The sequence below is a fragment of the Nerophis ophidion genome, linkage group LG04 (assembly GCF_033978795.1).
Source record: "Nerophis ophidion isolate RoL-2023_Sa linkage group LG04, RoL_Noph_v1.0, whole genome shotgun sequence".
Lineage (NCBI taxonomy): Eukaryota > Metazoa > Chordata > Actinopteri > Syngnathiformes > Syngnathidae > Nerophis > Nerophis ophidion.
The window spans coordinates 36,264,448-36,281,198 of NC_084614.1; the positions used below are offsets into that span (position 1 = coordinate 36,264,448).

General features: G+C 36.9%; 1 protein-coding gene across 3 annotated transcripts in view; it reads right to left on the bottom strand.

The window, feature by feature from the left end:
• Positions 1 to 1,272: 1,272 nt before the first annotated feature.
• Positions 1,273 to 16,751, bottom strand: part of LOC133551354 (flotillin-2a) — a 55,025-nt gene continuing 39,546 nt past the window's right edge. For all 3 annotated transcript variants that reach the window (XM_061897989.1, XM_061897987.1, XM_061897990.1), the window contains 3 exons: positions 15,482 to 15,665; positions 12,954 to 13,103; positions 1,273 to 4,852 (listed from right to left, as the gene is read on the bottom strand). In XM_061897989.1, the coding sequence (XP_061753973.1) occupies positions 4,811 to 4,852; positions 12,954 to 13,103; positions 15,482 to 15,665 (376 nt within the window). In that variant the 3' untranslated portion in view covers positions 1,273 to 4,810. The remainder of the gene's footprint in view (positions 4,853 to 12,953; positions 13,104 to 15,481; positions 15,666 to 16,751) is intronic.

Below are 16,751 nucleotides of genomic sequence, written 5' to 3' on the forward strand. Positions count from 1 at the left end.
GTTTTCATATTGTTAATGGGTAAAATATGTAGTTTTTAACAATTGTAGAGAACTATTTTTTTTATCGGGGTCTTTCTCCATTTCATTTATTGATACTCACATTTCTAGTTCTTAATATATGGTAGACATTTACCCAAAGTCAATGTCATCAATAAGTTCCTGCATTTTCTCTGTCCCTTTGTTGTGGGGCAGACTGTCTCGTACATGCACATGCATCCTCCGCTGTTGCCATTTCTAATACAAAGTAGTGTATAGTTCTTACTTATGTCTGTCAGTAGACTTGCTGTGCACATGCTAAAACTACAACATGGATGACGGGGAGAAAATGGTGTTAAAGTGGAAGCACGTAAATAAGACCCCCTACAAAGCAGCCGGAAAAATGTCTGTAAAACATCCATCCATCCTTCCATTTCCTACCGTTTTGGGGCCGCTGGAGCTTATCTCAGTTACATTCGGGCGGGAGGCGGGGTGCACCCTGGACAAGTCCCCACCTCATCACAGGGCCAACACAGATAGACAGACAACATTCACACTCACATTCACACACTAGGGCTAATTTAGTGTTGCCAATCAACCTATCCCCAGGTGCATGTTTATGCAATTTTTTTTAACAAGAAAACCACCATTACATGTTATCTAGACCACAAGAAAGTGTTTTAAATGTCGAAAAAACTCACATGATCCCTTTAAACCTCCATTTTACCTGCACCTCGCTTCCTATCTTTGCATCCTGGAGTCACACCAACTACCGCCATTTTACAAATTTGTTGGTCCAAAGTTAATTTTTTGTTTGCATGAAATCTGCTGCTCTGTTTTATTCCAATCAACAAATGGAATTTAGTGATCTTTTAAAATTGCATTGCATCAACCCATTGAGTCTAAATTGGGCTTTAAGCAGTATTTTCCTTTGATATTTTTTAACAAATATTTTTGTAATGTGAAACAATTTTCACCCCTCTTTATAAAAATTGAATGTAATTATGTTTTGTACTACATCTAATTAATGAAGAATAAATTGTTAAATTAGTGAAAAAACACAGTTAACATAATAAAACCTTCCTGCACCGCCAAACAGAACTTTCACTGCCTCACAAGACCAGCACTAACCCTCTGAAAATGGATGAAGAATCTTGAAGGGAAATTTCCCAGTCCCTTATATTCTTATCAGTGCCGTAGCAGGAATGGGTGCGTGACATACTCCTGGTATAAGACTTAGAAGATGAATGTAATGTTTGGTGTGTATATTTTTACACAAGGAAAAAAAGAGGTGTGTTTGTATACAGTATATCTTTTATTAGAGGATGGCGCACAACACAGAATAGCATGAACACATGCATCAAACGCCATGCTTGATCTACTTTTCAAAAGGTCAGTGTTAACATGGGAAGCATAACTAAAAATCCACAATTTTAGTACGATTCTCTTTTTTTTTTTTTTGTCACAACATACACATGATTTGAATGTTTTCAAATGAGAGTTAAGGCATAGGTCTAAGTTTGGTCTTAGAGTAACACAAAGCAATTTTTGGCACAAAAATATACTGGCCAAAACAATGACTAAATATAGCTGATGCGAATATCACAAAAATAGCAACAGTTAACTCTAAATTCTTGCAGCCACGTACATTAATTGATGTGTTCCCATGTGTGATGTTATCAAATGTATCAGGCTGAACAAGTACAAAAGGAAAGGATGCAGGTTAGCATGTTTACATCGTCTACATGTTGCAATGAACAGCTGAGCAAGAAGATGAATAGGATAATACTAATAGTAACAATAAAATGACTCTTTTCTTTGTGACAAAGGCACTGTGTACAAAACAAATTATTTCCTCTACAAACTAAATATTGGTAAGCTTAAAACCTTTTGTCTTCTATAGATTTCACACAAACCGACTAAGTCAGTCACAAAGGAGAAAGGGTGACATGTGAGTGATTCCCAACCACTGCGCCGAGGCACATAAAAAAATGATCCAATTTCACTTAATTGGTCCATATTATTTACTAAAAATAATACAGTATTGGTTTATAGAATGATTGAACATTAGGGTTGTCAAAATAACGAGTTAACTCATATTAATAATCACAAAGAGTTATTACAATAATCATGTATATAAGAAGATTAATCACATGTGTAGAAGTGCTTTCAACGACATCCTGACAGTAAAACTGCATTTATGTCCAAATGTTGGGGTCTTTCTAAAGTTAGTTTAAATCATAAAGCGAGTAATAACCTGTGATTAATGACCATTAATCCAAATTCAAAAGTGTAATTATTATGATTAAAATAAGTAATAACTTGACAGCAAGTTTAAATACACTTAATTGGTCCAAAAATTCTAATTTATTTACTACAACTAAGACGCGGTAATTGTTCAAACTTCACAGGCAGCAAAATTAAACATTGTCAAAAATAACGAGTTAAATCAATGTAATTAATGACAAAAAGTTATTACAACAATCATGTATATACGAAGATTAATCAAATGTGTAGAAGTGCTTTTAACGACATCCTGACAGTAAAACTGCATTTATGTCCAAATATTGGGGTCTTCTTAAAGTTACTTTAAATCATAAAGCGAGCAATAACCTGTGATTAATCACCATTGAACCAAATTCAAAAGTGTAATTATTATGATTAAAATAAGTCATCATTTGACAGCACATCGGTCCAAAAATTCAAATTTATTTACTACAACTAAGACGCAGTATTTGTTCAAAGTTCACACGCAGCAAAATTAAACATTAGGGCTGTTAAAAATAACGAGTTATCTCATGTTAATATTCACAAAGAAAACATTACAATAATCGTGTATATACACGGATTAATCACATGTGCAGAAGTGCGTTCAACGACATCGTTACAGTAAAACTGCATTTATGTCCAAATGTTGGGGTGTTTTAAAAGTTAGTTCAAATTATGTACGAGCATAACGTGTGGTTAATCACAATTAATCCAAAAGTGTGATTCCTCTGATTAAAATAGGTCATTTTTTGACAGCACTATTTAATACACTTAATCAGTCTAAAAATATTACATTTCACTACAACACGCAGTATCTGTTCACAGGTCACAGGCAGAAAAATTAAATACCACGGCTGTCATAAAATAACGAGTTAACATGTGATTAATCACACAAAAATAATCGCATTAATCAAGGAGATTAATCACACAATTTATTTCACAAGTAGTTGTAATAAGGCCAATGCATTCGTCAGTGCCAAGATGTTGTGCTCGCTGGCTAATTTCACTGCAAAATAAACCCAGACTGGACATAAGATATTTGCCCACATTCCGGGCAAATAAATGTTGTGCATTACAGTAGCACATTTTAACAATTTTCCTGGATGACATTCTGACTGTAAAATTGATTGTGTCCAAATATTGGGTCTTTATTCAAGTTAATTTATATTATGTAAGAGAGTAGTAACCTGTGATCACGATAAATAGAAATCCAAAAGTGCGATTAATCTGATTAGAAAATGTCATCGTTTGACAGCACTGTTAAATATATGACAGAACCTTCATCATTCTGTATGCAGTGAGATATGTCCAATTTAAAATATGTGCCTCAGTTAAATAGGTTGGGAAACACAGACTTGACAGAATTCACACCTGCGCACATGTAGACACGGTACAGTAGGGAGGGCTTCATATGGCCCCATTCCTGGATGGATCACCTGTGAGAGGAAGATTGGGCTTAATCATTTTGCAAAGCAGTCATCGGAAAACAATGGAAAGTGCCACTCTACAAATCAACTCACATTGGTGGTCAAAGTTGGTCTTGCCACAAAACACATTTAAAGGTAGTCAACACTCTGCCATCTGTAGGCTAAAGTGAACAGTGCAACCCCCCTCAAGTCGTCACGTTTCATGTGTCAGGTGAAACACGATTAACGAAGCCATATGAATCCCCTTCCTACTGTACGAATAGACTGCTCATGTCTCAACTTCTTTATCAAATGTTTGCATTTACCAGCAATTTACATGTTATAGTAAGAAAAAAAGTTGATGCTTGTCACGTTAATCTGCTGTGTACATGCGACTGTTAGTTACTAGCGTTACTGTAAATACAACAAAACACAGGACTACAGTACTGTGTAAATATTCTAAAAAAAACGGTAAATTTTAGAGCGAGAAGGTAAAAAGAAGCAAAGAGTGAATGGCCCTGAGCGTCTACAACATGCTACATGAGGTACTAGTGATGGGTGACCTGCTGGTACTCGGTCACCTAAGGCCATCCTTCCTAAAACACAAATAGTGTGTTAGTAAAGGCAGCTGAACCACATATGAGGCCAAACCACCGTCCTAAAAGGTTAGGGCACTTGAGTGGTGATTTGACAGGCACAGCACAGACCAAGAAGAAGAGGAGGAGGAGGAGGACAAGCGAGGCGAGGAAAAAGCTAACAGCGATCAGAAAAGTGGTGTAACCACGAGGTGGGGCTGGCACACTTTGAGTGGAATAACATTGCAACCTGACAGAAGTGCTGCGGCACTCAAACAGCTTTGGAGATGAGACAACATTTAATATTTTGGGGGGGATTTTTGCCAGCACAATCGGTGTGTTCTCTTTGTAAAACACAATAGAAAACACGCACGCACGCACGCACACACACATACAGGATGTTGAATTGAACGGGACTGCAGCATAAAATCCTGATTGACTAATCTAGAGATTTTTACCTAAGAAGGGGGGAATAAAACACAAAAAAACTAGACTAGTTTGGTGTTTGTGGCAGTTGCATAAGTAGGTCAGAAAGTGTTGTCATGCTTGAGGCAGATATTGTTTATGGTGAAGGTTTCAGATTCATTAGACGGCGGCTTGGCTGGTCAACTTCTGCAGCAGAGGAATCTGTGAAGAGTGGAAAAAAGATGCTGTTAGCGGACGGTCGAGTTATTATCAATGTACTGGAAGAAAAGCAATGGCAGACGTTATTTATACACATGGAACTACAGGGCCCTCTAGTGCACAGTAATGGCAGGTGTAGCTTTGTTAGTATGCTGCGAGAAATAATTACACATCTATCCATCCACTTTCTACTGGGGTCACAGCATACAGACTGTAAATATTTTTTGTATCGATTGTTTGAATTAGAACTTTAAATTGCTAAGTCAAGAAAAAAAAGATAGGCGTTATAATACTACATCCTCTTACGATAATCTATATCACAATCTATTATTTAGCATTTAAATAATAGAACCATTTTAAAACTAGGTAAAAAGTCTCCTAATTTATCATTTTCAGTTGTAGTATTTTCTCAAAATTATAAGTTTTTAAATATCAATGAATGATACCATTTTTTAATCACAATTATAGTCAGACAAATAACAGGATAGCAGTGTAATAATGTCAATTAAATAATCAAAAAATTACCATGTTATCATTTGATACATACAAAACGTATTATAAAGTCAGTAGTGCAACATGTTTAAACAAAAGCAAAACATTCTTTCCCAAGTATGTGAACAATAACGAAACAACAAAAAACACATTCCTGAGGAAAGTTTCCTGAACAAATCAATAAAGTACTATCTATCTATTTATCTATCTATCTATCTATCTATTTATTATCCATCCATCCATCCATCCATCCATCCATCTATCCATCTGTGATAATAAAAACCATCACTATAATTCCTTTAGTGTAGACTATTGACTTAAACTATAATTGGTATCATTACTATCAATATTTGTTTCAATCCGTCCACTGATGTTTACATTCAGGAGCTATAGTTTAGCAGTTTGCTATGCTTTTTTGTATCCTATTATGATACTTGGTATGATAGAATACACTTAGTTCATTTGCTGACATGAAGACGTTTTAGTGATTTACATGCAGCTCCGCACTGTGATGGGACATTAGTCGCTAGCGAGTTAGCAAAGGCGCTACATTACATTGCAGACACCTTCATTTGCTTGCCAGTAGCTATGTGCACATGGACAAATTTTTATCGCATTAAAAGCCTGACCAGAATAAAATGCTTTATGTAAACACGCCATCTGGAATATTATGACAAAATATTGGATCAAAATTTAATTCCGATCGAGACAGGTGGTTTATGCCAATAGTCATTCGGATTGCAGCGCACGAAAACACATCTTACAAAATTCGGGTTAAAACGATCCTTACTGCGCATGTCTCTGACGTCAGCTATACTTTAATGGTGGAGCAGGAACTCAATTTAAGAGTCTTGGAATTAGGCGATTGTCTTGCTGCTGTCTCCCCTCATTTACAAACCCCGTTTCCATTTGAGTTGGGAAATTGTGTTAGATGTAAATATAAACGGAATACAATGATTTGCAAATCATTTTCAACCCATATTCAGTTGAATATGCTACAAAGACAACATATTTGATGTTCAAACTGATAAACATTTTTTTTTTGCAAATAATCATTAACTTTAGAATTTGATACCAGCCACACGTGACAAAGAAGTTGGGAAAGGTTGCAATAAATACGGATGAAGTTGAGAAATGCTCATCAAACACTTATTTGGAACATCCCACAGGTGTGCAGGCTAATTGGGAACAGGTGGGTGCCATGATTAGCTATAAAAGCAGCTTCCATGAAATGCTCAGTCATCCAGAAACAAGGATTGGGAAACGGTCACCACTTTGTGAACAAATGGGTGAGCAAATTGTAAAACAGTTTAAGAACAACATTTCTCAACGGGCTATTGCAGGGAATTTAGGAAATTCACCATCTACGGTCTGTAATACCATCAAAAGGTTCAGAGAATCTGGAGAAATCACTGCACGTAAGCGATGATATAACAGACCTTGGTTCCCTCAGGCGGTACTGCGTTAAAAAGCGACATCAGTGTGTAAAGGATATCACCACATGGGCTAAGGAACACCTCAGAAAACCACTCTCAGTAACTACAGTTTGTCGCTACATCTGTAAGTGCAAGTTAAAACTACTATGCAAAGCCAAAGCCATTTATCAACGACACCGGCTTCGCTGGGCCCGAGCTCAGCTGAGATGGACAGCTGCAAAGTGGAAAAGTGTTCTGTGGTCTGACGAGTCCACATTTGAAATTGTTTTTTGGAAATGGTGAACGTCGTGTCCTCCGGACCAAAGAGGAAAAGAACCATCAGAACTAGGTGCAAAGTTGAAAAGCCAGCATCTGTGATAGTATGGTGGTGTATTAGTGCATGGGTAACTTACACATCTGTGAAGGCACTATTAATGCTGAAAGGTACATACAGGTTTTGGAACAACATATGTTGCCATCCAAGTAACGTTATCATGGACGTCCCTGCTTATTTGAGCAAGACAATGCCAAGTCACTTGTTACAACAGCGTGGCTTCATAGTAAAAGAGTGCGGGTACTAGACTGGCTTGCCTGTAGTCCAGACCTGTCTCCCATTGAAAATGTGTGGCGCATTATGAAGCTTAAAATACCACAACGGAGACCCCGGACTGTTGAACAACTTAAACTGTACATAAAACAAGAATGGGAAAGAATTCCACCTGAAAAGCTTCAGTAATGTGTCTCCTCAGTTCCCAAAGGTTTATTGAGTGTTGTTAAAAGAAAAGGTGATGAAACACAGTGGTGAACATGCCCTTTCCCAACTACTTTGGCACGTGTTGCAGCCATGAAATTCTAAGTTAATTAGTATTTGCAAAAAAAATAAAAATACGATTATGACTTTGAACATTAAATATCTTGTCTTTGTAGTGCATTCAACTGAATATGGGTTGAAAAGAATTTGCAAATCATTGTATTCCGTTTATATTTACATCTAACACAATTTCTCAACTCATCTGGAAACGGGGTTTGTAACATGTACAGACGTAGCATTATATACTGTTGAGTTTGTTGCTTTAAAACGAGACTAGCAAAAACAAAAGTATGTTCTTGAATGTCATGTGTCAATGTAACAATCAAAGAAGTGGGCCAGTTTTCGTCTTAACAAGCTGTTTTTTTTCATGATTTTACAGCTACTCCAAGAGCTAAGTACTAGGTAGCCTCAGACACGTACACAGAAGGTCGTAACATGAAGCCGGGCGGTAAGCTGTACATAGAACATAAAAACATAAAAGGCACAGAACATCTCCATTTCCAAAAGAGAGGTAAAAAAAAAGTAGCAAACAGAAGAAACCAATTGATAAACAAATACTATGATAACGTCGTCGGACAAGCAGAAATGCACAAACCCATGTTTGTTTACAGCGGAAGTCACTGCTGATTCAGCAACTGCAGTGAGCAAACTTGTCCAAAAGATGGCACTATAGCACAAACAATCACACACCATTCCCATTATGATATATGATGCGCATGTTAAAAGTAAAGTATCCCAATTTAAGGTGTGATACATGAAAATTCACTTCATAATCGGATAATTTTTTTCAGGAACATTTTAATCCGAATTATCATCAGATTAAATACATTTTACCCATGTACACGTGGCTACTGTCAAATTTGCGGGACACAACTAGAATCTGTCATCATAATTCATTACCACAAAATAACTATAGTATTAAAAACTCCGTCCAGTTTTCTTTTCACTGAAGCACTTCAATCTTTAAATGTTACATTAATAACTAAAAAGGAGAAATGTGTTACATGTTTGTTTAGGAAAACATGAAAATAATATTAAAGGTGTTTTAAAAGCAAGTCTTTTCTTGACTCTCTTTGCTCAAAATATTTTTAATCATATTTAAACATGATTAATCAAAACAAATCCAGAGCAACCTTGTGGTTAATATGATTATAATTGTTGATTGTTTGACAGTCTTAATTAACATATACAATGTTTTTTAGTTCTACTCCTTTACCCTGTTTTAAACTAAGGTTTAATTTACCATATATCCAATGCTTATCTATCACCACATAATGTTCCTGTCAACTTTTACCACTTTATTTATTTACTTACATTATGCTTTTATTTTAATGCTGTATAGGCTACCTGGGAACTATTTCCTTACTTGACTATTAATCTTTTAAACTTGTTAAACACAGGAAGTAAAAAAACTGTTGGTAATTGCCTAGACATGGAGAAGAGGTAGGATTAAATCAACTCTCCTCTTTCCTACACCTTTCCGGACATTTTAAACAGTGCAAGTGTAACTGTTTTGAATTAAAACGCAAAAAAAATGTAATTGATAATTGCACTTTGACAAACTCATGGACTGGCTGGCGCAAGCTCCCTAGTTTCAGGCATGTGAGCACCCTTTTATAAAAAAAAGAAACAAACTGATGAAAAAAGAGGAACATTTCTATTGGCAGGAAGATCTGCCATACAAACCCCAAAATAAAAAATTTAAAATCAAGACTACATTTCCTGCAACTAGGTAAATTTCTACACTATATTTTACCTTAAGCTTTATTCCCATCTACCAACCTCTTTTGGTTGTCTTTTCGACACTTCCATGTCCCATGTACTTTTTTTTTAAGTAGATAATTTAATAACACTATTATCATTGAAAATGTAATGTAAAATTTAATAACATGCATGCAAAGAACTCAGAAAACTTTTCTTATTTTGCAACTCTATCCTGTAATATACTTCCGGTGTTGTAACCTCTGTTTACAATTCGTCACGTCAAAAATATATCTTCTTGCAGGCTACTAATAAATACTCTAGAGCTACAACTGGTTCGGAACTAAGAGTGTTCGGATTGTAATCATCCACATATGATTAGCAGCAAAGTAGACAGCCGTCAACTTTGCGGCTCAGAGAGCTAACGCAGGCGACAACGACTAAATTAACTAAATGATGCTAACAAGCGAGCTTGTTTCGGCGTTCTGTCTTGCAATTCAGTGCTGTGTTTAGACGAGAGGAACACATTTTGTTTCAATCACATTTTTTGATATTGTATTAGTTTACATACAAAACCCAAAACCAGTGAAGTTGGCACATTGTGTAAATCGTAAATAAGAACAAAATACAATGATTTGCAAATCCTTTTCAATCTATATTCAATTGAATAGACAGCAAAAACAAGATACTTAACGTTTGAACTGGAAAATGTTGTTATTTTTTGCAAATATGAGCTTATTTGGAATTTGATGCCTGCAACATGTTTCAAAAAAGCTGGCACAAGTGGCATAAAAGACTGAGAAAGTGGATGAATGCTCATCAAACATCCCACAGGTGAGCAGGCTAATTGGGAACAGGTGGGTGCCATGATTGGGAATAAAAGCAGCTTCTATGAAATGCTCAGTTATTAACAAACAAGGATGGGGCGAGGGTCATCACTTTGTGAGCAAATTGTCGAACAGTTTAAGAACAACATTTCTCAATGAGCTATTGCAAGGAATTTGGGAATTTAAGGACCATCTACGGTCTGTAATATTATCAAAAGGTTCAGAGAATCTGGAGAAATCACGGCACGAAAGCAATGATAATACAGACTTTTGATCCCTCAGGCGGTACTGTGTCAAAAAGCAACATCAGTGTGTAAAGGATATCCCCACATGGGCTCAGGCACACTTCAGAAAACTACTGTCAGTGACTACAGTTCATCGCTACATCTGTAAGTGCAAGTTAAAACTCTACTATGCAAAGCCAAAGCCATTTATCAACAAACCCATAAATGCAGCAGGCTTCGTTGGGCCCGATCTCATCTAAGATGGACTGATGCAAAATGTAAAAGTGTTCTGTGGTCCGACGAGTTCACATATCCAATTGTTTTTGGAAACTGTGTCCCTTGGAACAAAGAGGAAAAGAACCATCCGGATTGGTATAGGCGCAAAGTTCAAAAGCCAGCATCTGTGATTGTATGGTGGTGTATTAGTGCCCAAGGCATGGGTAACTTACACATCTGTGAAGGCACTATCAAAACTGAAAGGTACATACAGGTTTTGGAGCAACAAATGTAGCCATCCAAGCAACATTATCATGGACGCCCCTGCTTATTTAAGCACGACAATGCCAAGCCAGTGTTACAACAGCGTGGCTTCATAGTAAAACAGTGCGGGTACTGCCTGTAGTCCAAACCTGTCTCCCATTGAAAATGTGTCGCGCAATATCAATCAATCAATCAAAGTATATTTATATAGCCCTAAATCACAAGTGTCTCAAAGGGTTGCACAAGCCACAACAACAAAATCCCATATGAAGCCTAAAATACCAAAATGGAGACCCGCACTGTTGAACTGTCAAGCGAGATTGGGAAAGAATTTCACCTGAAAATCTTTTAAAATTGGTCTCCTCAGTTCCCAAACGTTTACCGAGTGTTGTTAAAAGGAAAGGTCATGTAACACAGGGGTAAAAATGCCCCTGTGCCAACTTTTTTGCACTGTTGCTGCCAATAAATTAGAAGTTAATGATTGAAAAAAAAATGTTGTTTCTCACTTTGAACAATGAAATATTTTGTCTTTGCAGTGTATTCAAATGAATATAGGTTGAAAAGGATTTGCAAATTATTGCATTCTGTTTTTATTTACGATTTACACAACATGCCAACTTCCCTGATTTTGTGTTTTGTAATACACTCACAAAACTTTTGTTACTGTTAGAATTCCTGGTCGGATGGGATTTCACGGGAAACATTTCCAGTGTTGTAGCGCTGACAAGCGACAGATCTAAAGATACTGCTCGATTGCTGACAACAAAAAGTCTGAATGTCATTAAAACAATTTGATCTTTTGACACCTCTTCTTCGACTCCGGTCCTTGCACGCTACAAAATTACATTAAAAAAACGCGGCAGTGATATTTTGACGCGAAAATAAATGTTTAAAAAAAGCATTTTCCCAGACATTTCACATGCCTGTAGCTTAAATGCTGAAAAGAAAACAATAGACATCAACGTATTTCACCCTTAAGAAACGACATACCCCAATAACACATTGCTGTCTGAGTAAATGAGATATTTAATTGTGCACATTGAACCTACAAGCTGTGCTCTCTTAGAACAGAGTGATCGTTCTCTACTCAGAGGAGAATGAGACAGGTGTTTTTACGGCGCGTTCAAGGACTGCTGAAAAGAATAGGACGCCACAACGCCTGCCACATATAGTGAATTGTGAGTTATATTCATATAGCGCTTTTTCTTTAGTAGTTCAAATCGCTTTACATTGAGAAACCCTTGTCTTGCCCAAGGACACAACGACAGCGACTATTGTAGGATAGAGGAAGCTGGTTATAAACCAGGGACCCTCAAGCGATGTCTCGCCAATATGCATCCATTTTCTACCGCTTATTCCCTTTGGGGTGGCGGGGGGGGGCGCTGGTACCTATCTCAGCTACAATCGGGCGGAAGGCGGGGTACACCCTGGACAAGTTGCCACCTCATCGCAGGTCTCGCCAATATAATAAATAATAATAGATTTTAATTGTTATGTGTACAAACCAACATTTAAAAGCTTAGCCAATGAAACAGATCAAATACTAAGACTAAACACTATTGGTGAATCATAAGAAACACAAAACATGCAAAATAGTGGGGTTTCTAAGAGTGTGTCCAATTTTTTTTTTTTTTAATTACTTGGTCAAAAAATTTCAGTGTGTCACGATAACCATGATATGTCATCCTCATATCAGGACATCACAGTAATTTATGGACGTATTTTTCCTTGCGGAGTTATACCCACTCATACCTTTCAACTTTTAGTGGTTGTAAATACTTGAATGTACCATCCCTGTGTATGATGTGTAGACAATACTCTAAAGTGTTTTTTTGTAAAACTGAATTCTGAAATGTTTTAATAACTGAGAGACACATTATAATGTTTGAAGGCTAGATATTTTATAGGTTTTTTAAAGGGTGTGTCTATTATCTGCTGTTTTTCTCATAGCAAGGATCGACAGCACTATTTTGAGTGAATTCAGCCTTATTTTTAGAATTATTCCTTACTGCTGCTTGTACCTTTTTCTTTCTTGCTTTGTCCTTTTACCCATGGAGCTTTAATTTGCAGTTGCCTTATTGGTGGAAGCCAATCATATCCAACATCGAGATAAGACACTAAAAATAATGGTTTGTGCTGAGCAGCCACACTTACCTTGGTCAGATCCACTCCGGTGAGGGCGTTGACAGAAACTGGGAGTTCAGCTAACAGACGGTTCAACTCTCCTGTAACACGGCTGCTTTCGCCACTCAGGATAACAATCTCATTGGTCTTGGCCAACGGTGCAGCCACTTTGCTGGCAATCTAGCGACACACAGTGAAAATCTGTAAGCGTAAGGCAAACACTGACAGGAATAAAAAAGCTAGCATTATTTCAATTTAATGTATTTTGATTAGCTTTTAGTTATGGTAATCTTCACTTATGTGGAGCTATTGAGCAGACAGAGGGAATGTTGACTAAAGGGTCTAAATAAGCCAGCCTGACAATGTTTTCATTGCCTACATGTATTTCACCACTAATAATGTTGACATTTATATTTTCATTCATATTATTTACCCCCCATTTATTTGATCATTTTTGCCCATCAGGGTAACATTTTTTTTTTTGTAAGTCTGAAAGTCTACAGTGCTTTTGGAAAGTATTCACAACATTTTGTTTTGTTACAGAATTGGTCCAAAATGGAAAAAATTCATTTTTGTCCTCAAAACTCTACAGACAATAGCCCTTTGAGACACTAGTGATTTAGGGCTATATAAGTAAACATTGATTGATATCAAAAACATGAAAAGGTGTTTCAATAACTGTTTACAAATTCATAAAACAAATTAAAAAATTTAAAAAATCACATGTACATAAGTGTTCACATGCTTTGCTCAATACATTTGTCGATGTACCGTTGGCAAAAATTACAGCCTAAAGTCTTTTTAAATACAATGCCCCAACTATCTTTGGGCAGCTTTGCCCATTCTTCTTTGCAGGCACCTCTCAAGCTCCATCAGGTTGGATGGGAAGCGTTGGTTTTAATTCAGGATGTCTCTGTACATTGCTGCATTTATCTTAGTCTAGTCAGGGAGCTGACCAAGAACCCGATGGTCACTGTCAGAACTACAGTCTTGCTCTCTGGAGAGAGGAGAACCTTCCAGAAGGACAACCATCTCTGTAGCAATCTACCAATCAGGCCTGTATTATAGAGTGGCCAGACTGAAACCATTCTTAGTAAAACGTTTGCCAAAATGCACCTGAAAGTCTCTCAGACAATGAGAAACAAAATTCTCTTGTCTGATATGATAAACATTGAACTCTTTGGCATAAATGTCAGAGGTCATGTTTAGAAGAAACCAGGCACTGCTCATTACCAGGCCAGGACCATGTCTACAGTGAACCATGGTGTTGGCAGCATCATGCTGTGGGGATGTTTTTCAGTGGCAGGAACTGGGAGAAAAATGCAACAATGTACAGGGACATGCTGGATGAAAACCGACACTTCCCACCCAGCCTGATAGAGCTTGAGAGGTGCTGCAAAGAAGAATGGGCGAAAATGCCCAAAGACAGGTGTGCCAAGCTTGAGGCATCGTATTCAAAAAGACTTGAGGCTGTAATTGTAGGTGCATCAACAAAGTATTGAGCAAATGGTGTGAATACTTACGTACATGTGATTCTTTTTTTTTTACCTGTAGTTTTTTCTATTTTTATAAAATTTTCAGAATAAAAAAATAAAAAAAAATTTTCACATTGTCATTATAAGGTATTGGCTGTCAAATTTTGAGGACAAAATGAATGTATTCTATTTTAGAATAAGGCTGTAACATTACAAAAAGTGGAAAAAGTGAAGAGCTCTGAATACTTTCCGGATGCACTGCATGAATGTATGTAACATACAGGATGAGTCCCCCAAAGAACAAAACCCATTAAAATGTTATTAAATCGTACAATCATACCTAAAACTTCAAATTTGTGTGTACGATTATTCCCCAAAGTTTAGGGTATATTGGTTGCTTTGCAAAAAAGTAATTTTCTTTCCAAAATACTGGAAGCAAATTTGCCTGTGCTGCGCAAAATTGTCAGTTACTCAAACATATTCTTCCTTGGGATGTTAGAAATAAGATTTTACACAGTTCGACAGGGGTGCTCCAAAAAATTGATTGGACATCCAGATCGTGATTTAAAATTTTTTCAGATTCTAAATGTTTTTTTTTTTTTTAAGAAAACATTTTTGGATTAAAAACATTAAACAGCTAATATTGATATTATAATTATTATGATTGATTCTGTTTTTTTAAAAAAAAAACATTTTTGGGATTTCCTTTTTTTAAGTAATGTATTTAAAAGTATTGTATTTGTATGTTTTCTCAATTGCTTAGTAAATTCATATCCTAAGTATTGTAAAAACTGGGATTGGGTTGGAGTTGGGGATGCTCTATTTTATCAGATTAACATTGCGTGTTTTTTGTTAATAAAATGTTAAAAATACAGTTTGAAAAACATGTTTTTTTAGGCCAACTTTGCGCGCATAAATCATACATCAGCAGCCAAGAGGAACTTTTGTAACCTGCATAGAAAAGGGATTTTTATAATCTATATACCAAATAATGTATTATGAGAATTGTGTTGAACTGAGAATCGATTCGGAATTGAATCGTCACCCCAAGAATCAGAATTGAATCGAATCGAAAATACTGACTATGGGCAGAGCCTCCAGGACCAAAGCTGTCTTGGCAGCAGCGCCGTATTGCTGGTAAGCTTCAGCCTTCAGCCTCATTTTCTCAGCCTCAGCCTTGCCCACAGCTTCGATGGAGGCGGCTTCTGCTTCGCCGATAAAGCGGATCTTCTCTGCCTCAGCCTGGGCTGTAAGGACAGTCTTCATCCTGGTGGAAGTTAAAAAAATTACACCCATGACTGTCATTCTAGAACAGAACTATTTAACCGGTGAGTTCAGTTCAAAATGTGCGATAAACATTCCTAAAAGCACTGGAGTGCTCCTGTTGTATAAAGGAACTTGGACCAGTGAAAACACATTGGCAGATCCTTGCATTTACATTTTAACCTTGCTCACAAACATAGAACACTGGGGTCCAATCTTGTGATTTACATAACCGAGATACCCCTTTAAGGCACACCTTTTGAGTCCTCTCTTTTTTGGCAGTTATATTTTTTTCCCATCCATCCATCCAACAGGTGACATAATATGCAATTATGGTGTGAGCTTTCACTGTTATGCTGATGACAGCTAACTTTATATGTTCCTTAAACTGACCAACACGCCAGATTGTAATCATCTGGAGGTGTGTCTTAATTAAATAAATAATGGATGTCCAGCAATGTTCTGCATTTTAACGCAAAGAAAACAGAGATGTTAATTATCGGTCCTACTAGACACAGGGACTTACCACAGTAATATTCGACAATAAAACAATTGGAAAAAGTGACTCAGTGAAGAATCTCGGCATTACATTCGACCCAATTCTTTGGGTCCCAAAGACTATTAAAATGGAACCCATAACCTCCCTGTTTAGCACTCAGCATCAAGGGTTGGAATTGGGGGTTAAATCCCCAAAAATTATTCCCGGGAGCGACCACCGCTGCTCCTCACTGCTCCCCTCACCTCCCAGGGGGGGGGGGTTAAATGCAGAGAATAATTTCGCCACACCTAGTGTGTGTGTGACAATCATTGGTACTTTTTTAACTTTCATCTCTGTAAGATTGTTAAAATCCTTCCCATTTTGTCCAACAGTGACACTGAGATCATTATACATGCATTCATTACGTCTCATTTTCATTACTGTAACATATTATCTCCGGGTCTCCCCATGTCCAGCATTAAAAGATTACAGTTTGTAAAAAATGTGTCTGCTGGACTTTTGAATACAACAAAAAAGTTTGATCATATTAAGCCTGGTCTGGGTATACTTAACATGCGATTTAAATTTTCTGTTACTTATGTACAAAACACT